The 23,798-nt window shown below is 41.5% G+C and overlaps 1 protein-coding gene across 8 annotated transcripts; it reads left to right on the top strand.

Annotated features, from left to right (window-relative positions):
- Positions 1-996: 996 nt before the first annotated feature.
- LOC137888114 (ninjurin-2-like) lies at positions 997-23,175 on the top strand. 8 transcript variants are annotated; one of them, XR_011105116.1, is made up of 6 exons: positions 997-1,266; positions 19,708-19,844; positions 20,106-20,185; positions 21,913-21,998; positions 22,589-22,651; positions 22,848-22,932. XR_011105116.1 is itself a non-coding variant. In XM_068731432.1 (5 exons), the coding sequence occupies exons 1-5, from the start codon at positions 1,171-1,173 to the stop codon at positions 22,860-22,862; spliced, it is 414 nt and encodes a 137-aa protein (XP_068587533.1). In that variant the 5' UTR covers positions 997-1,170; the 3' UTR covers positions 22,863-22,959. The 8 variants fall into 8 exon arrangements, 7 of the variants coding, with proteins under 7 accessions (XP_068587533.1, XP_068587534.1, XP_068587527.1 ...); XM_068731432.1 differs by lacking the exon at positions 22,589-22,651 and having other exon boundaries at positions 22,848-22,959; XM_068731433.1 differs by lacking the exon at positions 22,848-22,932 and having other exon boundaries at positions 22,589-22,835.
- The last annotated feature ends 623 nt before the right edge of the window (positions 23,176-23,798 follow it).

The following is a 23,798-nucleotide window of genomic DNA, read 5'->3' as shown; positions in this document are numbered from 1 at the left end:
ACAGCCGCACATTCCTGTGTCTCCTCACTGTTACAAAAGGCCATTCACCCTTTTAATCTAATCTTTTTACGTGTCCAGCACATTTTCAATACTGCTGGCATGATGATATGTAAGTTAGAGTCAGGCTATGCTTGTTTTACACATGGACTAAGACGTGGACAATCGTCACCCATTGCTTTGTGGACTACAGTTTTGAAGCCTTGTGTACGGCATGTCTTGCTCAAATCAATACACTCACGGGTTTTGCCGATTCAGCCTAACTTGGTCTGGTATGAGCAGTAGCTTAAGGTGGCTAATGTTAGCAAATTTTGGACAGATACTGCTGTATCCGTGGATGGGCTGAGTCGCTTCACTGACTTGATAACTCTTCCCAAAGTACAAAAACATATATTTTACTCACCTGCAGTTTAGCTATGCCGATAGTTTTGACTTTATTTGTCCAGGTTCTGAGATATCCGTATCCAACACTCCTGAAATAACTTTGGCCAGTCTCCTATGCACATGGCACCTTTGGGTCCCTGTTACAGAGCCTGGGGTTCCCTGTTTCAGAGAGCCGTAAACTCCCGACAGTGGAGCCTCAGTGCTTTCACAAGAAGACGCTTGACCTCAGTTAACTTAACAGAAATACAGCAGACTGTTTTTGTTGAACAAACATAGCACAAATAGACACAAGTCGGTGTGCATCAGTTTGGTCATTCATATTGAGTCATAGACAGGAACAAGACCAACTTTAAATGTGGTAACACGCTAACACTCGGACAATATTTGCCTGGTTTTCAGTGTGATGGTTAATTTTGTATTCCTGCATTTTTTACAACCTAGATTCGGTGGAGGTGGAGAATAGTGGGAGAAAAAGACTGGCTGGAGAGAGAGAGAGAGAGAGAGAGAGAGAGAGAGAGAGAGAGAGAGAGAGAGAGAGAGAGAGAGAGAGAGAGAGAGAGAGAGAGAGAGAGAGAGACCAGGATGGGGTGAATAAGCCGTTTGTTTGTCCCCTCGGCTGTCCTCCCTGGCCTTGCCTGGTGCTTGGTGCCTGGCGTCCAGGGTCACTTCCTTTCATAACGACCACTGCCATCCTTGCATTAGCATTTTCACCACTGTGGGGGTAACACTCGAGTGTGCAAGTGTGTGTGTGCATGTGTGTTTGGTTGCTTACTCGCTTCGGGCCTTATTATGCAGGGACTTGGGAAGACAGAGAGAGGGGAGCAGGGCCGAGACATCGACCTGACGTCGCTGAGATCCACCATGCCAGCCAGCGGCCCTCTGCAGGTTAGTGCACCCGAAAACAGAGAGAAAACTGTGTGAAAAAAGAGAGAGAGAGAGACCGGTAGAGACAAAGACCGATGTGATTGACGTCGTAATACAGATGCATCTTTCTGTCTGTTTAGCAATGGCCTCTCCTACCGCCCTCTCTTCCTTTCTGTTTCTCCCCTCTTCCCTTCGCTCTTTCATCTCCCTTCCTCACAGTCCTGGCCTATCCATGATTCTGAATTGCTGCTCCTGTCTTAGCTTTGCCACAGAGCTGCGGTATGTCCTGCCTATGTGAGAGCTGATGATCAGAGGGTTGCTGTGCGGCTCTCTGGGTTCGGCCGAGTGTCCGTACTCTATTCTGAGACCAAGTTACGATCGCAACATCCATCAAATACCAATTAGGGTCTAGGTGCAAAGACTAATAAAGTCCTCTAATGCAGCCAGTGGTCAACAGAACAGGGACTCACTAATGCCAAGAAGAAGAGGTCAAGGTAGGGTTGGGGTTTTGAGAAGATGCTTCTTTTTTAAAGTTTTTTTTTTAGTTTTTAAAACAGTATTGCACTATTTTCTTTCTTCAAATAATCCTCTGACTGCCTCTCTAACACACACACACACACACACACACACACACACACACACACACACACACACACACCCTCCCTGGTGTCTGTTGCGATTCATCTTCTGTATCAGTGTCAGGGCCAGCAGTGTTTCTGCCCATCAACCAGCAGGGCTGTCAGTTACTGGTATATTTAGCTACACAGCCTCCAGTAAACAAAGTGCTATTACTCAAGAGTAAGTATGTGTGTATGTGTGTGTGTGTGTGTGTGTGTGTGTGTGTGTGTGTGTGTGTGTGTGTGTGTGTGCGTGTAGCTTAGTGGATGCAGTTATGTATTATGTTAAAGTCACATTCACTTCAGGGCCATCCACACTAAATATACATAATCACAGTGTTTTAAAGGATTGTGGCTGAAATGAAGCCTAAACCAAAAAGAAAACTTTTCTTCACATTGTCTCAATTTTTTAGATCTTGTGGCAAGATCTGTAATTTTACTTTCCAGGATGACAGTTGCAGCAGCAGTATGAATTTATTCAGCTGCAAAAATAAGGTTGCTTCTCACTAACCACGTCCAAATGTACGTCTCATGAATGCTGCTTCTGTTCACTCATTTAACAGAACACACAAACACACGGTGACTTTCAATCCCTGAATTTCCCTCTTGTGAATCACGTTTGCACGTCAGTGAGACCTTCAACAAAATGATCATTTATGAAAATGCAGATTCTATGTAATGTCGGGGATAATTTGTCACAGTGATTACGGTGACTACAGACAACTGTTACAGTAGCTGCTGTCTGTTTTAGCAGCAATTAGCAAAAACTAAAAATCATGGATAACATGGATCGTTAATGATGATAAAGACCACCACAACTGTTGGCAGAAGCCTACAACGCCATATATATCACAGATTAACAGCTGACGGCGTGTAGCACCATTGGGTCACCATCAGCCGCTATAGCTGTGACAGTAATGCTCTATCACGTGACTCAAAATGTAAATGTTTTACGGTCACGGACGCCAAATCCTAGCCACAACTATTTCAACCCTGTTTCCTTAATTATATGTTAGCAGAAAGAAATGTGTGATCCCCAAAAAAGCGGAAATGACAGCAAGCATGTGCACGTGTGTTTAAGAAACCACTCTCACAGCATGATATACATCCTGTCTGTCAGTGCCAGATGACGCTAGCGGTTAGTATGTGTGCCTGATTGATGCTATCATCACTTACATTGCACATAAATCGTTGCCATGTTGTTTCTACAGACAGATGGATAGCTGGCTTGCCCCTGTACTTATAGTTTAAGATGCAGCAGGTATAGTGGTGCAGTATGTTAGCGTAAGAACCAGTGACTGTGTAAGAATACCAGCCATATACTGTAAATACATGGTTTTTCCTTACAATCTGAAGCCTGACACTGATATTACAACATAATCACTGGTGAACATAAAGTCAGGTAATAAATCAAGTGAGAAGAAGGGTCATGTATACTGTGTGTATATATATATATATATATCATTGTATCCTTTTTAAATGATACCCAGTCCCACTTGTCATATGTCACACAGACTTTACAGTTTGATGATGGTGGTTTTTCACTTGTACTTCTAATGCGTTTCTCAAACTCTGACTTCAAGACATCTTCTCAACATCCAGACATAATGCCCTCAGCATATCTTTCAAATCAAGTACAAAGGAAATCGTGTAATTTGGTGAAATTGGATTTATGAGGGGTTTTTTCAAGCAGCGCCTGCGCGAAGCTGCCATGATGAATCTATTTCTATGGTGCGAAGGCTTTACACCTCTAAGTCACTCTCTATGTATAGAGCACAGCAACAGGGCGCGGAGCGGTGACACAGAATTAATAGGAATCACACAGCCTCTCCAAGCATGGAAGCCATGACACAAAGACAGAGGATGGTCAGGGAGGAAGGAGGTTTCTCGGTGGTTAAATGGTGCTTTAAAAGAGAACTCTTATCTGAAGTGTGTTTCTGATAATCAATAAAGTGAAGTAGCCTGAAGGCAGACAATGAAGACGATCCTCTTGTGTAAGAGGTCACCATTTAATGTGTATCCCCTGGAACATGAAGCATCTGTTAAGGAGTCCCTGGCAAACAGTCAAGCTTGGCTGCCAACTAGTGGAGACAACGTGTTCTTTTCACACACTTTACAACACACCTGACGACGCCCAGCTGTGATCATGGCTTCAGAAGTTCAGTGACCTTTCAACTCATTTCCTCCATACAAGATCTTGTGTGGGTTACCTTTGTGCAATAATGTGGCTCATTGGTTATTTGTTTTTGGACAACAATGGAGCTCTATGGCACAGAGAAATAAGCTATATCAACATTTCAATGCATAGACAGTACCTGGCAACATCAAGTCAGGTCACTGTTGGTTTACACTGGTTTTGTTGACAAAAAGAATATCACAGACACAGATTTTGTGTAGGTTTTCTATGCACTCACTCATGCCAACAATGATAATAATCATATTAACGAATGATGATCAAGATAATATGTCTACATGTGTCATAATAACAGTTGTGACAACTGTAATAATTGTTCCGCCTGTATCTTTCCTCTGAATAACAACTTGTTTACTGCAATAGTTTTTCTTTTATCCACCATTTAGTGTCTGCTGCTGTGTGTCTCTCCATGACCATGGTCCCTCTCATCTTCTTCCCACTTCTCTCACCTCCCAGAATACATTGCTGCCTCTCTTTGACGTTATCTGTGTTTGTGTGTGTGTGTGTGTGTGTGTGTGTGTGTGTGTGTGTGTGTGTGTGTGTGTGTGTGTGTGTGTGTGTGTGTGTGTGTGTGTGTGTGTGTGTGCCTGTGTAACATCTTCTTGGCCCCTACATGGCAGATGCCACATTCTGAGTGTGGCTGTGAAGTACGAGAAAGTCTGTGTGTCTGTGTGTGTGTGTGTGTGTGTTTGTGTGTGTGATTCTGGGAACCTTCATCCTACACTCCGCTGAGCCTCATTTTTAAATGGCTTGTTGTGTAATAGGCTTGTGATGCAATAATTGCTGCATATGTCGAAACTGTAGTATACATGTTTCAGTCTTATATGTTTGGCCAGAAAAAGAACATGTGTTGTGTGAGTATACGTTGTACTGTCGTATCCAATATCCAGATAACTTGGCTTATGGAGTTTCCTCAGCTGTTATGGAGATGGGTCTGTTGAGCTCTGTAGGTATTTCGATGTCATAGTACTTAAAGGACTTCGTGTCCCCTTTGGCTTAAAGGTAAGAAAGTTAATCTTGTAGTTTGTCAGTTGCTGTTGTGCAGCTTTTCAACCTGATGAAGACTTTGTGATCCGGTTGAAAGCTTTGGTAAAAGTCTGTAAGTGGACATTGAGGTGAGAGTGTTTTGCAAAACTATAATTTTTAAGATCATGTTCTAGTATATGACCAAGTCAGAAGTTGTTTTACGGTCAATGTACGTTATTTTATATCTTTCTTTCTACTTTTTTATGTTCTTTCTATTCTTTCCCCGTTTCTTGTCTTCTTGACTGTCATTCTTTCTGGCCTCATGGGGGAAGTGTGTGTGTTTTCTTTTCATTTTTGGGGGGAAATGACAGCCGACTCGGTCTGAATCTGAAACAGCTTTTTTACGGGAATAGAGCCCAGTTGGCTGCCGTTTGTGTGCATGCGTGTGCTGAAACGTGAAAAGACTTTTAGAAGCTTTTGAGCGTGTGCAAAAAAAGCCATGACAAGTGATACCAGACAAAACTTTATATCCCACCAGATACAAACAATTTGACTATCACACACACACACACACACACACACACACACACACACACACACCAGTCTCTCTGTCTCTGCTCTCTCTCTTTCACAAACCCACAATTATTGTGTCACAGAGTGAAACACAGCAGATATAAAGCTCAAGTCTGCTTCTTCACTTCCACTTGAGCAGGATTTAAAATATCGATTCCAACGTCTCCTTGAATGATATTTCTAAGTAAAAAGACTCTGCATGATACACTTCCTTAAGACATTATTTGTCAAACAAACTAAAAGATTATCCTAAAAACCTCGAGCTCATTTATTGCTCATGAAATAAATCACTGGCTGCAGCGTTAGGCCAAGAGTGCTGTGACACACTTTTGTTCCTCATCCACTTGTTCCAGTCGTATGTGCCAAGAAAGAACAGGAAACCCCCTCTCCAGTGCCGAGGCTCCCCTGCTGGGACGCTATAACTCACAACGCTAACTCTCTCTCACGCGCGCACGCACGCACGCACGCACGCACGCACGCACGCACGCACGCACGCACGCACACACATAATCCCAAAAATGCACACTAGACTTACAAATCCAAGTTCACTCTATTCACAGACTTTTCTTATGGTTTTTTTATACTCACCCTGCTCATAAAAACGCATGTAGCTCTTAAATGTTTTTTCTTAGAAATCGTAAAGATGCATTTATTTTCAGAGCATTGTGTGTTGCCTATCAACTGCGCATGGTTTGAGGTGCCATACACTTCCTTCAAATCTGTAAAGCATAGAGGTCTAGAGCGCCGTGTGCTGTGCTTGGATCAAAGCCAAACACATATAGAGACACAGCCACACATCTGTGGGAAGGCAAACGCACAGAACTAGTAATACACATGTACAATGCTTTAGAGGCTGTGTGTGGTGGGGGTACAATGCATACAGTCTGTGTTAAGAGGTTAATGCTCGGATGCAACATTGATATCAATCTTCTCATTTCTTAACTTGTAGAAATTAAGAAAAATACGGTAATTGGGCTACACACACACACACACACACACACACACACACAGAATCTGACCTCATGTGTTTTGTTGATAAAATGTGTTGCTATGCAGCGGGCTGCTGGCCAGTATGGAGTGGATGTATGTGTGTGTCCTTCTGTTTATGTTTCTGGTTAGGCTTGCTTGTGGGTTTACAGAGTATGAACTGTCCAGCTGACACATGTGCAGTGTATGTTTGTGAACATGTAAATATGTGGCTTGTGTGGCCGTATGTCTGTGTGTGCAAGGGGTCAAGGACCGTAGCAGCATCACTTCAAGCTTTGTGTAACGCGTTCAACCATTGTATTTCAGTCAATGCAATAGAATGGTGTAGCTGTGTGAGGTCATCTGTGATTTTAAATGTGTTAAAGGGGAAACAAAGTTTGAGCAGGGCAGGAGAGATGGAGGGGGGAAGAACGAGAGTGGGAGGTGGGTGAGGTTCTGTCTGACCTCATCCAGTCTCCGTCGCTGATGTCCCCCGGTGCCTGCGGTGCTCATGGGACTATTGTTGATTTACACACAATGAGATCACGCTAGAAGTGGAACAAAAGCTCTCTGTTATTAATTGTGCTCTGTGTGAAACTCCGAAGGCATCGACATTTCGTGAAGGGAATACACTTTCTACTGTCATTAGTGTTTAATTGATTTGAAAATCATTGCATATTTACACACACATTTTGCAGATATTCTACCATAAAATTGTTTACCAAGTCATGCTTGTTTTTATTCTAAAAAGGCAGGGAAAAGATCGGCACGTTAAAGAAATGTTACCATGGCCGTGTCCATGAAGTTGCTAATTAGTTATTAGCATCTCCATTTTAAACTCAACCCTGCTATATGCTATGGCTACTACTTTAACAAGCATGTAGCTCTAATCTCCATCTTGTGTTTTAAAACGTCCCCATGACCGGACACATAAAATGTTTCACAGCTTTTTTATTTTGTCTAAATAAGCCTGCTCTGTGCAAACATCTACATCATCTTTAGGAGCCTCTGGGGACCAAAACAAATGTCCTGTCTGAGGTCAAGCCACCTTCACTGATATATCACATTTGTGTTTGTGCTTCTGTGTTTGTGTGAGTGTGTGTTGCTGGAATATATGTGTACCCTCTGACCTAGTCGGTGAAAATAAACAGCAATAACTTCTCTTAGACAAATAGTCATTCACCTCTTCTGAGCCATACACACACACACACACACACACACACACATACACACACATACACACACACACACATCTGTCACTGGCTACTATTAAAAATAAGAATAGAATACATTATATCAGAATTATATTCTAAGTTGATATCTGTTTTATATATATTGTATCTATAGATTGATGAAGAAAGATTAATATCCTTTCCTCACGTGCCAGCTGTAAGTTACTGTATGTTTCAGAGGGAAATATTTCAACTATTGGATGGATTGCCACGGATATTCAAGGTCCCCAGAGGATGCAGTGACTTTATGATCCCCTGGCTTTTCCTCTAGTTCTACCAGCAGGTTGAAATGTTTATGTATGGAAATATCTCAGATGGATTGCAGAGAAATTTGGTTTCAGACATTCATGGTCCCCAGAGGATGAATTGTAATAACTTTGACCCCCTGACTTTTCATTTAGGGCCATCATCAGGTCAAAATTGATTATGTCTAATATGTATAAAAACATATGACATTCCCATCAACCCCATCTGCACTTTGTTGGCATGGTGACACGCTAAACTAAGATGGCATATAGGATTTTCTGTCCCAAATTTCAGATTGGCACTGCGTCATTAACCTTCATCTATTTGTTAGCTATGCAATGGCTATTACTCTGCTGCCTGACGGTAGCTTAAAACTAAAATGAGTTTATCTAAATTGATAGTTAGGATGTGCATCTACTGTATGTTTGTGAAAGCAGACTTGGCACCAGACGTTGAGAGGTTTGTCTCAGTGGAAAAACTTTCATCATAACGATTAAATACTTTAATCTCCAACAGTGGTACAGTTTGTGGTTATCTGAAATTACACGAGTGGCTGTTGAAGTAGCTTTGATCAGGGAGGTCTTAGATCCATGTGGATCATTACCACATTGCCACAGCAATAATAACTCTTGTGGTTACTAGGCAGCTAGACAGTGATTTTCTCCAGTTTTCTTTCTTTCTTTGAGCACACATGTGCTGATAACAGTTGTCTAAAACAAGTTCTTCACTGTGATTACAGTATGTAATCTGATACCACCATATTGGTCATACAGTTATTACAGTGAAGCATATCATCACGGTTTGTATTACTGTAGTAAATTAACTTCCCTGTGGGTGTACATAGGCTACTGAATTGCAGTAGTCGCACATGAGTGTTGTATTGTATGTGTGCAAAATGGGACAATGGACTGCGTGCATGTGTGTGTAAGTGACATAAGAATGTTTAATGAACAACGTGGACAGTTGCAACATCACGGCATGTTATGTGCAGGTACGTCTTGGGATTAGGAAGTGTGTGTGTGTGTGTGCAAATGTTGATTCATGCACACAGTTACGCAGTACCTTTCACATATCTACATACAGCTTGTCATACATTACTTACTCGTGTCATGCAAACTCCTGTTGCCTCACTGACAAATTAAGATAAAACATGCATTTTCTATGTCCTCGCTGCTATCTGTTACCCTCGTGCACACACATCTATGAGCTTATGTTCATGTGATGGGTTCATGTGCATGTTCAGTATGTATGTACGTATACGCAGAGAGAACGAGGCTATGACCTCACTGCACGGTTGGTCATAGCTGACTGGTAGAACCGGCATACCAGGTGCAGGTGACTGTTGTGTACCTAGGCGTGCGTTACACCTGTAAAACCTTTGGCTTCGGTAGATTTCCACCTGCCACATCTCGAGTAAACAAAGCGCTGGCAGGGACGGAAATGTGAAACTGACGACTTCATTGACTACCATTCATGTTTAGCAGAAGAGGAAAAACACGCCCCGAACGTCTTTTGTTCAAGCTCATACCATCAGAGTTTTAACGATGGTCTCTAAAGGCTGGGTTGGTTACTTTAAACATCTATTCCCTAACAAACACCTTTGCCATTTATCTGTATGCACATTATTTTACTGGAATGAAGTATTTCAAACAGTTTGTAATGCTGCCTTTCTCTTATACGTGTGAATCTCCAAGCCCAAGCTGAGATTGCGTTCAGTCTGAGTCATTTTCTCAGGCTTTCTCAGACATCAATACTTGTCACTGGAAATGTATTTGACTCTGCAAACACGCAGTTATCTGGTGTGCATTTGAACCTTTATGACCGATATAAGGCGTTTACAATATTGTTATAGTTCCCCTAAGTGGCAGACAATCCTCAAGTGTCTCCAGAACTCACAGTTGATGTTTTGAAAATCTGATAAAAGACCCATAAATTATTCTGTAGAATGCATCTGTTGCTAATACAGACACAACATCTTTCCACAGTGTTTCATTTTTAAGGTTGTTTTTTTGTTGTTTTTTTCTCCACGTTTTCAACCCCAGGCAGTGTCTATATCTGTCTGTCTCTGTAAATGTTTAAAGATTTGGGATGCAGCTTTGGCACAAAAACAGCAGCATTCTTGGAACTCGGGAAGTGGGTAATGCCCACATGCACACAAACACAGAGGAAGGAAGTGTGTGTGTGTGTGTGTGTGTGTGTGTGTGTGTGTGTGTGTGTGTGTGTGTGTGTGTGTGTGTGTGTGTGTGTGCTCTGGATGGTGATGAAGGCCGAGCCATTAAAGCCAGGAAGCCTCCAGGAGGAATGGCCTGCGATATCGCACATGGCCAAGGCCTGAAAGCTTGAGTGCCTGAGGAAGGGAGGGGAGGGTTAAACTCCAAAGAGGCTTTGGCTCATCTGTGGATAAAAAAAAAACGACACCGGTGAAAGATATACTGTTCTTTCATTAGACCTATTCGCACCGCACCTCAGCCCACAACTCCAAAACACAGACACATGCACAGCACTGGACAGCTATTTACAGTACAGTATACACTAAGTAGACACGCATTCTGCAGCAGTGTGCCCCTCCCACACTCCTCTGGCTGTGTTTGTTTTGAATACAGAGCACTCACACTCATATTGTGGCAAACTGACTTTTTGGATCAATGAATGATAATTACGTCAAAACCACAAACACTGTTAGGACACGTTGTGTAATCACAGTGGTTGTCACGCTCTACTTTAAGGCTTACATGACTCATTATTTAACTATTTACCAAGTTTGTTGCTGTTTTTCACACACATTCACACAAAATGAGTAACAGTGACATTTTGATATGACGATCATAATATTATGTGAGATGCCGTGTGTCAGGTAACCACAGTTAAACAATCCAATTTCCCATCTTCTCTATGCATGGAATATCATCTAAAAGTTGCCCCATAAAAACAAACAACAACAACATATTCTGCTGCAATTTCAAACTTTTAACTGTAAAGTATGTTTGTCCTTTGTCATCCTGGTAAAATGCAGCGCTGTAGCGTTGCTGTGAAGACTTCTAGGAAACTGTTCTAGGAATATTCCGAGCCTTTTTTTCCCTGTGAAACGTTTGAACTATCTCACGATCACAACCTTGTTTCATGCAGTGTTTCCCTTTGAAATGACGCGTGTGCTGCTGCTTTAAAGACAACATTCCTTCAGAGGGAAGGTCTGCAACCAGCTCCCACAGGAGCAAACATCTGAGCCCCTGAGGGGTCGTTGAGCAACTCACTGTTCTCCTAACAGCATGACATTGTAACATTATGATTAAGTCTGATTTATTACTGAAACATTATTGGCATTAATCATTTTTTAAATAACAGCTCAATTACAGTATTTATGTCCCTCTTAAACACCACAAAACAACACAAGGAATTCCAGATATTGCTACCGTCTTTGTCCACAAAGACTATTCAACCTTCCAAACATGCCCTCCCTGCAATAAAAACTTAAAGCAAACACTTAACAATCACGAGTATATTTTTACAACTCCACAAATCTTCCTGGAGGGGGCCGAGGTCTTTTTACAAGCCATTGTGTGAAGTAACTGTATGTGGGTATGTGTCTGTGTGTGTGTGTGTGTGTGTGTGTGTGTGTGTGTGTGTGTGTGTGTGTGCGCATGTGACTAGTTGGAAGGAATGGGCATCCAGTGGTAATTAACAGAATGTCAAACAGCTCCAAGAAATAACAACAACAAACTATTTCAGACTATTTTCTTAAAAAAAAGAAAGGATTTTAAACTTAAAGGAGTACATTTTAGGAGATAGGCTTCTTTGTTAAGTTACTGGAAGTTAAATGAGAAGATCAATATTTTGTCTGTGCATTTAGCAAAGAGATTGGTCCGAGAAGTGTTTAGCTAAGCTACACACAGAGTATTTAAACAGGACCAATGACCGGACAATGGCATTCAGGCCTTGAAAGCAATACCAAAATTTCAGTGGTACCATTTTATATACAACGTATATTACATTTACGTCCATTCTTGAAAAGTCTCTTTCTAAGGTTTGTCCCTTTTTTCTTCCCATTTAACATTTTTTTTTTTGTTGAGTGCTTCATTTTTCCGAATTACCGGTCAAAAGCCAATGGTGAAATTTTACTTTTTGAACTCGAAATCACGTTTAAAAGCGTGTGAACTTGATTTTATGTGCATGACAATAAAATCAGCTGCAGGCACACACATTCTGCTTTGGACATGTCAATGTGTGCTTGCGTCTGTCGTGGATAAAGTTAAGAGAATGCAGAATATGGTTGAATGAGATACTTAACCGAGAAACCTTTGATGCGTGTGAAAAGCAGTTGCGGCACGTTTGCTAAACTAAGCTGCAGTACCAATTCTTTGTTGTGTGTTATGTGCAGTAATCGGCAGCATAAGTGCACTCTTATGTTCATGTTGGAAGAATATCAGGTTTGCACGATTGCCTTGAAATTGAAGCATGAAGAGAAGCAGTATTCGTTAGTTTAAACCCTCTGTCATTATAATCAGCCCCATATGACTGAGCTGTACATTCAAGAGATTTAAATTTTCTCGGAAGCCATGTGGTAACTAAGGCTGTGCATACTTATTGTTCCTGCTTGTCAATGCTGAAGTTCACTGAAGCGTCAACCTCAGAGACAGCGGCCTCTAAAACAACAGGAACGTACCTGTTTATGTGCGTGTTCCGCGATGTTGCCATGGCAGAACGTACCGATGGTGTACATTTTTTCAAGGGTGTTTAGCATGCCAAAGGATGCTATAACAGTACACAACACATGAAAATCTCTTATGCAACAGACTCTTCCAGCATGGATGACGTCAGAGGTGAACCAGGTGTTTATGGGCTCTTCTTACACACACATTCACATACACAACTACACATAACCTGCACTTGTAGCTATTGTCAAAGTTTTCTGTCACGCTACAGACAGATGCCAATTAATTCATTTTTAATATTTTAACACAAGGCCTAAATATATGTTTTAATCAAGGAGTTACCTTTTCTGTAAAAAGATCATTTTTATTGGTCACTGTAACTTCAAAGTCCGACAAGGCAACAAACACGATTAGTGAGACAGATTGAAAACAAGCCAAATAGTCTAAATCATCTTAATCAGTGTGGCTACAAAAATAAGACCCAGGTTGTAATGAAAGAAATCAAAGTTAATATAGCAAGAAAAAATATATAAACATTATAATATCATATTTGAAAAATCTGCCAGTTGAATATGCGACCCTTTGTAAGGTTTCCATCGGACGCCCTGCAGGGCCGGAAGGGCCAGCTGGTGGAATCATATTTCTCCATGTGTTCCTGGTCAGGAACGCAGAGTCAACTGATATTAGATCACTGCTACTTCTTCTCTCTTACTCACAGACAGCAGGTGGAAGTTCAAATGCAGACACACACAAACACACACAAACACACACACACACACACACACGCTAACAAAAACACAAATGCACACTCATGTGGTGAAATGGTCATCAAATGTGTCATGTTAAATCGTTGTTCACATTTTCCATGCTTGTGGGTGACACTGTGTTCGGGTCTGTGGATGGGAGGTCAAAGGTCAAAGATTATTGTGGTTGAGTAAGTTTGTTCCTTTTCCCAATGCGTCTATCTCTTACAAACACACACACGAAAGTAAAAGTACTCATAATGTATCAGAATGTCCCCTTTTCAGAGTCATGTTGTTATAAATTGGATTATTATCACTGATGCATAAATGGGAAAAATGGATTTTAATGTAGCTGGTCAAGTTGGAGGTATTTTTTTAACTACTTTATATATTATCATGGAGTTTAAACTGTGACAATGAATTATGTTTTACAAACTGATTATGTGTTTTGTATGTAAGTAAAAATCATAACATTTCCTTCTGCAATGTAGTGCAGTAGAACTTCAAAGAAGCATAAACCGGATATACAAGTAAAGTACAAGTAGCAGAAAACATCATAACTGTTAAGTCTCTCAAACAAAGACCATACTAAATGGCCTCTGGGTAAAGTCAAATCTGAGATTTATTTCTAAACACATTATACATGTCAGAAAATAATTGCTGAAAACACATGGAAAGACTGACAAATATAGAACTGAATTTTTGTGTTCACAATTTTTTGGGAAGGCTTCATGGCTTGATGATGCACTGGAGCCTTTCTTGGCCCTAACCCCTCCTGTGATTAAAACAAACTGGAGCACATAGCATCAGTGGTTCTGCTGCTCGGTCGCAAGTTACAACAGTTACTTACCACAGCGTACAGTTTGCAAGCTAGCAGCTTAAAATCCCGGTGCGGCTGCCACGTCGGAGGGCCGTTAAAAAATTTGTTTTTTACCAGGCCTCTCAGTGTGCCTGTCATTCACATGAGAACGTGCTGCGTTCATGTTTCAGGACTGGGCTCACTGGTCAATCACAACCAAGTTAGTTAAACTTGTGCTTAGGTATATGCTCCTCCTTATGATGATTCGTTTCACTATCATTAATTCTTGAATTCTGTCAAAAAACATTTGGAAAGTCAAGAAGAGACGCACAATTTCATTATTTTATCCCCATTCAAGTTAGCGTAGGGCTACACGGAAGTTAGCTGACTCGACCGGCAAAAGTCTCTGGCATGTGCGTTAACATTCTGCAAAAACTCAGAACACATATTCATATTTGCTTTACCCGGACTTTAAATTGGGTCTTTCGCTCTCGCTCTCGCTCTCGCTCTCTCTCTCTCTCTCTCTCTCTCTCTCTCTCTCTCTCTCTCTCTCTCTCTCTCTCTCTCTCTCTCACACACACACACACACACACACACACACACACACACACACACACACACACACACACACACATGGATTTTTTTGTACATCCTGCCCAGCAATTTCTGAGGCGTCCATCCTGCTGTGCAACGGCTCGTCCTCCATTGGATAACAGGAGGAGGAGGAGGGTGACACTCCTCATCACTCATCACTCAGGCAGAGGGAGGATCAGCAATCGGAGAGACAAAAGATGTAAAGAGAGGGAACATACTGTCTCTCTTTAAGCCTTTCTATCTGCTTATCAAAGCAGGAGGCGGGGTCAAGAACAAAGTGATGCTTTATGTGATAGTAAATAGGGGACATAAAATTACATGTGGGTTCACTTAGTCATGACAATAGGGATCAGGTTTGTTAGAGAGACTCACAGTAATGTGACAGTCTTTGGGTTTTTGTTTATTTACTTATTGTGACCATGGAAACACATTTTACAACCAAAACGTGACGACCAGCATCATCATCATCAGATTAGATTATGCAGCATATGCCTTAATAAATAAAAAGACACACACACAAAGCAACTCAAGGTTTTCATTTGTCATGAAACGCCGTGGTCAATTCAATCCAGGGTTATTTTCATCATTAAAGCCTCAATATGAATCTAAAAGAAGTGGAAACATTGGTTATCTCCGCTAGGAGTATGATGTGGTTGCTGGCAATGTGTGTGTCCGTGAGTGTGCACCTTCATGTCTGTCCACAGCTAATCTTGCATTCTGCTGTAGCAAACCTACAATATTTTATATATAATATTATTACATATTTTGAGTGTCCAGAAACATCTGCATGCTCAAGGACCTCTCGTAACAGCAGGCGTGTTTGAATAATACAGGTTCGGTGTATGCAAACCTTATGCCATTAACAATGAAAACTACTGTAGAAAGAAGCAATCTATTTATACAAAAATTTTAAATAAAAACATTGCAAAAAAATATAAATTGTATCATGAAATGGTTAGGGGCGATCGACCAACTGATCTGTGATTTGAAAATGGACATTGTGCATTTGCACAGCAAACCATGGATCTTAGTTACTGAAGTGAGAAGCTTCATTCTCTCTTGTCTGCTCCTAGTTTTAGGCAACAACACAGGCATGTTTAAGGCCAAAAGGGTTCACATAAGTAATAAGCCAGACACGGTTCTACTGCCAGTCAAGTCAGCAAGAGAAAACACAACTCATGTCTTTGTCCCTTGCCTCTCTTCCCCCCCGTCATGCTGACTCCTCTTCTTTGTGTTCACTATCTGTTTCTCCTCATCTGCTTTTCTGCTTTCTTCCTGCTCCCTCACCCTAAATGGCAGTTACATAAAACCAAACAGAAAGACGATGCCTTCAGGCAGAGAGAGCTTTGGAAAAACGCAGATGAAACACAAAGAAACCCAGTCAAAGAGGAGAGCACTGAGACAGACAGACAGACAGACAATGGAGAGACGGACATTAAAAATAAGACATTAAAAGAAAACCAGAGCTCCACTCCTAGTTGGCCCTCCCTTCCTATTGGCCATAATGGCAACCAATAGGGGTGCAGGGGAGGAGCACTTCCTGTGAGGTCGGGGGGGGGGGGGGGGGGGGGTCTGGTGTATATTTCTGTGTTTATGTGCAATTACATGTGTAAAGACTTGTAGTTGTTTTGGTGCATATTGGCGGCACAAATGTGCACATCTGAACATGTGGAGCAACACATTCAAGTATGTGTTTTAAGTGTGTGTGTAGAGCTGGTGTGGGTGTGTGTAGATTACGTGATATGGTCCTGGGCTTTGGGTTGTGCATCAGTGAATTTCAGGAATGGAAGTTTTACGGGCTTTAATTTTATAAATACCATGTGTCCACAAAATACACTGGGAATAAAAGAGAACTTCTGTCTATCGAGGACTCAGCTCAGTACTGGAGTTACATTTGATATTATTATTATTATTATTGCTGTTGTTATTGTTATTGTCATTATTATTATTACTCATAGTTAGTGGCTCTAGGGATAGCTGTATCGGTCTGTCTCACTATTGGATGGCTTGGTCATTCATTCATGTCGCCCTCGAGATACATTGTAGTGATTTTATGACTTTTCATTGACTGCCATCATCAAATCAAAACTTTAATGTGTCACATACTTTGATTCATGAGTCTTGAATAAATGTTTTATTTTTATTTGTATCCTTGTCTCACTAGTAGGTCAGATTCCAGTCATGAGTCTGAGGTCAATTCAAAAACAGTTGGCTGTAATGTTCATTATTCCCAGCATGATGCTAGCGCACTTACAGAAATTCTTTGCAGGTGTCGAGTAGCAGCTTCATGTTCCCACTTCATCTTTTATTGCATGTGGACATTAGTATTTTTAAGCAATAAGCAATGAAAACCATATTGTACAGTAGTTTTTATTGACTCCTGCTAAGTATCAGTCCTCAGAGAGGAACCTCCAAATCTGCAGAACACCATACGATGGGACAAAGTCCAGTCGGCCCAGAACAATGAGGCACTACTGTATCTGTTCAACGCATAATGAAGGCAGCTGTTGAATTGTTAGCAAAACAAGTTGTAAATGGTGGTTACCTTACAGACGAGCTAAGAATTTTCTCATTCCTCAAAAGCAAAAGCTGAGCCAGGTAGTCGACCCTGGACTTTTCATGACTTCCCCCCCTGAGGCCGACTGCTAGTTCACAGCTTCTGAAGATAAACGTGCATAACCCTCCTCGCCACTTCTTGTGCCGTAAACAAGGATCCATCCCTCTCTGTCCCGTGACACAAAGGGGAAAATAATAATTTCATAAATCCAGTTAAGTTCACATTAAGCGTGATAAACGCACAGGCAGTACATTTAGAGAGGCATTAAACTAAGTGAACACACATGGTCCGTAAAACTGTATGTAGGCCATTCCAATGTTTTGATTGTGATGTGTGTGTGTGTGTGTGTGTGTGTGTGTGTGTGTGTGTGTGTGTGTGTGTGTGTGTGTGTGTGTGTGTGTGTGTGTGTGTGTGTGTGTGTTTTGGCAGCCTGCCCAAAGCTGATGTTGATAAATTGTGACCACATGAGTCCCCAAAGGAGAAAAGATGGAAACAGGCCAGTACATATATACATACTCTTTCTCTCACTCTCTCCCCCGTCTCCATATCTGAGTCTTTTTTCACTTCCTCACTTCCCTCTCTGTCTTTCTCTGTTTTTCCTTCCAGCTCTCTCTCTCTCTCTCTCTCTCTCTCTCTCTCTCTCTCTCTCTCTCTCTCTCTCTCTCTCTCTCTCTCTCTCTCTCTCTCTCTCTCTCTCTCTCTCACACACACACACACACACACACACACACACACACACACACACACAAAACATTCAAAGAGGCTCGGAACACGTGTTCATAGTGTTTTGACAGTCTTGCAGTTCTAGGAATTGCCTCATACTTTCTTGGAGATTAACCCAGTCTGGATCAAGCTGTACTGTAACACAGGCTGTATGAAATATAGAAACAAATATAGCATGTTGGGATCACTGCATCAGGATGGGTAAATTGTCCTTCACGTTTATTCAAACTTTAAAACTAACCCTGGTATTAGTAAACATTTGGATAAAGCGCAAGGTTATCCGAAAATACAAAAAAAAAGCATACTTTTCCTCTTACGCGGAAGGCCGGTTTGTTTTGGTTCTGGTTTTGTGGCTCTCGGAGAGTCCAAAACCTACATGTGAAAACGTCAACATCAGCGTCTCGTTCCAGAACTCGAGGCACCCTTCTGATAAGACATAGACCTCATCTGAACACTGTCAATGGAAAATGTTTTTTTTTTCAAAAAAAGTGCACCTGCCAAGTTTCTGTCTGCAAGATTGCCCGAAGTGCGAGGGAGAAACCGAGCCACCTGATCTCAGCTCACGAGAACACTGTTTACATCTAGCACAGTGTTGTCACAACAGCTGAAAGCAAAAAACAATGAACCGAACACAGCGTTGGCTATTAAGGGGCTCAGCATGCTTCAAATGAAGAAGTCCGTATGAAGTGTCGCTCCAACACCGGGGCCAAAGTGCCACATGAAAAACAAAGGCAACACACGTGAAGGAGCTGCAGGTTTGAACAATTACATGAACAGCGTCAACGTTCTGTTTATTTTGGAGCAGTAAAAGCACATTACAGCTGAGTGAGGTCATGACGTGCAATGTGTCCCCAGTGTCCACGGGATTGGCTTTACATGATCTATATGTCTCCCCTCAACACGTCTCTGTTTCTGTGGAGCCTAAAGAAAAAACAGACTGCACTGTTTCAAACTGCACACTGACACAGCTTCTGGTAAAATGATCCATTTACAGGCAGAATGCTTTAATCTATAGCTCAGTGTTAAGTGATCCAATATGTGCGTCTGCAATCCATGAACTGTAGCAGAGCGATAATTAGATCTAGAAAATGTTTTGGTCCCCGACATAGAAAGGATTTATGTAAAGATGTTGAACACCACCTCTTTTCGGCAAAAGTTGTGTTGGGGAAACAGCAATATTTCCTTTAACACACACACAGGCACATGCATACACACACAGTTGATATGGAAAAATATCAGATGAGCAACAAAGTCCAACTCTTCATCATTCAAATCACTTCAAATCTGTTTCTGAGCTGTCAAAATAAGAGACACGCTTATCTCATGCAATACAGTGAAGTACACTAAATATAGTGAGATGAAAAAAGTAATTAAAATAATGTATGTAGAGTGTAATTATTATTATTATTACTATGGCTTGGATTTGGTTGGGCGATGAATAAATAAAACAATGAGCATAGTTTATCTCATCAGGCTTTTCCTGGCAGGATCCTGCGGTGGTGTTCTTGGTCTCTGCTGCCCTCTCCTGGTCAGACTTCAGCAGAGTGACATGGAGATTGTGTGATCACTTTGAAATCTGTAATATGATCTCTGTATGTTTCAGGTAGGTTCACCCTCTAATCTGAACATGAACCTGTACGCCACCAAGAAGACGGCGGCTGAGGGCATGTTGGACATCGCTCTGTTCCTGGCTAACATCACACACATGAAGACGGTCATCGAACAGGGAGCTGGATACAGGTACAGTGTGTGTGTGTATGTGTGTGTGTGTGTGTGTGTGTGTGTGTGTGTGAGAGAGGCAAAGAGAGACCAAGGAGAGGACAAACTCCTAGATCTCATTACAAATTCAGAAGAATTAGAAAGATTTTTTTGTCTTTGAAAAAATTTAATTTGGAAATGATTGTGGGGTTCCATCGGGGTTTAAGCTCACATTCACTGTTGCCTCAAACAATATTTATTGATAAAAATATGTTGCATACCGTTTCTCTCTCTCCTCCTCAGGTACTACGCCGCCGTCCTGACACTCATCTCCTTCTCCCTTGCTCTCCAGATAGTGGCTGGAGTCCTGATCATCATCATCGGTGAGCCAATTACATTGCAGCATTAGTCGGCTTAAAAGAAATGAGAAATCCATCCTCCATGTTCTTAACCACTCATATTAACACACTAATACACAGACTACTGATTTGTTGTGAAGATACACTCGGTGCAGGTTGAAGTGCACAAAACGGTTTATAGCATCCATGATACATTCTTTATGCAACATGAGCTATGAATATAAAAGGCTGATGAAAGCAAAATCATGTGTTGGAACAGTTATCTGAGCACTTTGCGTAGTTTGTTATTTTTGTTTTGTTGTTATTTTTGGTGTGTGTGTGTGTGTGTGTACATTATTGCAGCTCGGCAAGACATAACCGAAGAGGCCAATCAGAAGCGCCTGAACAGCCTGAACAACACCACAACCGTCATCATCTTCCTCATCTTCGTCAGCAACATCTTTATCTCGGTCTTTGGGATGGAGCGCACGGGCCTCTTTGCCAGGATGCATTTCTGACTTTTCTGATGTAGGCAATGATTCCAGTATGTAGACTTATTAGGAAAGTAGGGAAAGGTTATTCAACACATTCAACATAGGACCAGACCATGTACACACACACACACACACACACACACGGAAACGATGTGACTTATTGTTCTACTTAAAGTACTAATCAACTGCAGTATTTCTGTACTCTGATTTTATACAGGATGAATGGATTGGGCCAAGGGACCAAATAGATGTGTGTGTGTGTGTGTGTGTGTGTGTGTGTGTGTGTGTGTGTGTGTGTGTGTGTGTGTGTGTGTGTGTGTGTGTGTGTTTCTGTCTGTGTGTAATGTATGTATGTGTGTGTGTGTGTGTGTGTGTGTGTGTGTGTGTGTGTGTGTGTGTGTGCAGCTCGTTGTGAGCTGACCCTCCTCCCCTCTTGTCAGCGGTTGCTAAACTTCCTGAACAATCTGACCACCGGCATAATCTTCCTCACCCTCATCGTCAACATCATCAAAGCCGCCTTTGGCACACAGCGCAGCTGCCTTCTGGGTTGGCTGCTTCAGCGTTTCATTCTATAGGCTGATGACAGATAACACGCTCACGCACCGTACGTACATCCACTCGCAAAAACTGAACATTAACGTACATGTTTGAAGTTGCCTTGTGTGGAATTGTTATTTGAAGTCATACTGTCACACCAGCTGGTGCCGAAGTACCGACGATACTCTGAAATCAAACACATAAGGAGGCAGCTCTAATTTTGTGTCCATTCATGCATGTTTCTAAAGATAATGCTGTATACTGCTGTAGTGTGACGCACCTTTACACTTAATACACACATTCACACTGCGTTTGCTTCAGCATTCAGCATCAAGGCTAAATTCAGCCTGTCTCTCTCCAAAGGTAACAAAATCCGCCTAAAATAAAAAAGTGTTTTTGACAGTAAACCAGTGTATCCCAAGTCTGCTACTAACTTACTCTTTCTTTGCTCCAGAGCATCATTATTACCGTAATGTGTCTTTGTAGAGCGAGGGTCGAAATGTCACGTAATGTAGACAGAGGCTGGAGGGCGTGCGACTGAATTTTACTGATGGGTACATTACTGTACGTACGCAACTTTGAGTTCATGTGTGAGTAAGCATGCATCAAATGTGTGGCTGTGTGTGGATGTGTTTGAAGTGTTTGAAATTGTATGTTTGTGTGTCTGTCTGCGTGTGTGTGTGTGTGTGTGTGTGTGTGTGTGTGTGTGTGTGTGTGTGTGTGTGTGTGTGTGTGTTGTAGCCCGCAGGGACCTGAACGTGGTGTCCAATCAGAAACGGCTCGACTACCTGAACAACCTTGCCACAGGTGTCATCTTCGCCACCACGGTGATTAACTTCTTCGTCAGCTTCTTCGGATCCAAGAGGACTGGCTTCTTCCGCTGGCTACTGGCTCGACTCCACTTCTGACACACACACACACACACATGCACTCAGTGTATTTCATCTGTGCACACACTCAAACATGCTGATTCACAGTTGAAATTGTCAATTCACATACAATTTGCATATGTTCAAACATCTCATCTTATTTATTATTCAGGCTCTTGAAATGTGCATCACACTGTAATCCAACTAAAATATTTTCACTTTAACCAACTGAATATTTATGTAAATATGTATTATCTTATTTGCTGCAATAACGTGCTCGTGCAAAAATTGTGCATGTGTTACATTATGTGTATTTCAAATGGTTTTACACTTTACTTGTGATTCCTCTGTTTTATATAATTTATTTTAAAAAAGACTTGTTTGACAGAAAATTATTTTTAGGTTCAATACCAGACAAAAAGCAGGGTAATAAATAAGACATATCCCTCTAATATGTACGTACACATTCTGCTCCATAAAGCTGAATAAATGTAGCGATTTAACAGAAGCCTATGCTATGCTTATTGTGTTGTTGTTTTTTTCTGAAGATTGGTTGATTGGGTGTCTGTTACTGGTCAGCTGGAGTGAAAATAGTGAATGCAAAGCAACAGGTGCATATTTTAATAATGTCCCAAGCGATAGTGTGTGCCTGTGTCTGTGCATGTGAAGATGTCAGCGTTTAAAGGATGGAAGTACAGTGGCTTTTTAGTTTGTGCATGTATATACCTTGAATCAAAATGTAGCGCATCCAAGCCCAAAGAAGTCTCTCTCAGTGTGTCTGTGTGTGTGCGCGTGTGTGTGTCACAGGCCGTCGGGACCTGAATGCCTCCACCCTGCAGAAACGTCTGGATTACCTGAACAACGTGACAACCATCATAGTCTTCATCACAACAGTCCTCAACTTCTTCATCAGTACCTTCGGCATGCAGCGCACCGGACACTTCCCATGGCTCATGATGCGCATTCATTGACAGACACACACAATTCTGCTGATTATTAAAGTTATAGTCACACTCACCATACACCTCATAACACGCATACATACACTCATACATACATTTTAAGCAGCACTGTTGTACATGTTAACACTTGCTTATTTGTGATTACATAACTTAAATAAAAATAATAATAAGAACATGATGTAAAATGCATTTTTCTTTCAGTTTATGCCATAAAGGGAAACACATTTGCTGTTCAAAGCTATGTACATATAGAGTGAAATGTAATATTAGCGGGATGGCCCTTCTACTATACTGTACCTCCTTTTGCACACTTTCATTGGGGAAAGGTGGCATCTAGTGTATCCCTAATCTAACATCAGCCTCATCTAACAAGTGCTCACTTCATTAAACAAAATCAACAAATTAAACACAAAAACAAGAGCTTCAGAATTTTTGGTACTCTATTAAGTAATGGAGAAAGTTTCTGTTTGCTTGCCCCATCACAGTAAGGTCAGAGGTCAAGTTAGGTAAAGTACTCTGATACTTTGATCTGAAATATTACTTAAGGAAATCAATGTATGCCTGTTTCCAGATGAAAGATATTACGAAGATGATATGGTTGTTATACGCTAAAAATGCTGAGCCTGAATACACAACATCTCGCTCTACACAACATCTCTGGGTTCTGTTATTCGCTCGCATGACTTCTCCTACCATTGTTATGCCGATGACACCCAGCTGGTCTTGTCATTTCCCCCCGGTGACACCCAAGTGGAGACGCGCATCGCTGCGTGTTTGGCTGACATCTCGAAGTGGA

Source organism: Cebidichthys violaceus, unplaced genomic scaffold (genome assembly GCF_023349555.1).
Source record: "Cebidichthys violaceus isolate CVI_PGR_0920_01 unplaced genomic scaffold, fCebVio1.0.p SCAF_51, whole genome shotgun sequence".
Classification (NCBI taxonomy): Eukaryota; Metazoa; Chordata; class Actinopteri; order Perciformes; family Stichaeidae; genus Cebidichthys; species Cebidichthys violaceus.
This window is presented reverse-complemented; position numbering and strand designations above follow the sequence as displayed.

Excerpts from the sequence above, each read along its gene's own strand:
- LOC137888114 (XM_068731426.1), top strand. The coding sequence starts at position 1,171 with ATGCAGGGACTTGGGAAGACAGAGAGAGGGGAGCAGGGCCGAGACATC. Across the intron at positions 1,267-19,707 it reads CAGCCAGCGGCCCTCTGCAG|GTAGGTTCACCCTCTAATCT; the intron begins GTTAGTGCACCC and ends TGTATGTTTCAG. Across the intron at positions 20,186-21,039 it reads AGTCCTGATCATCATCATCG|CTCGTTGTGAGCTGACCCTC; the intron begins GTGAGCCAATTA and ends GTGTGTGTGCAG.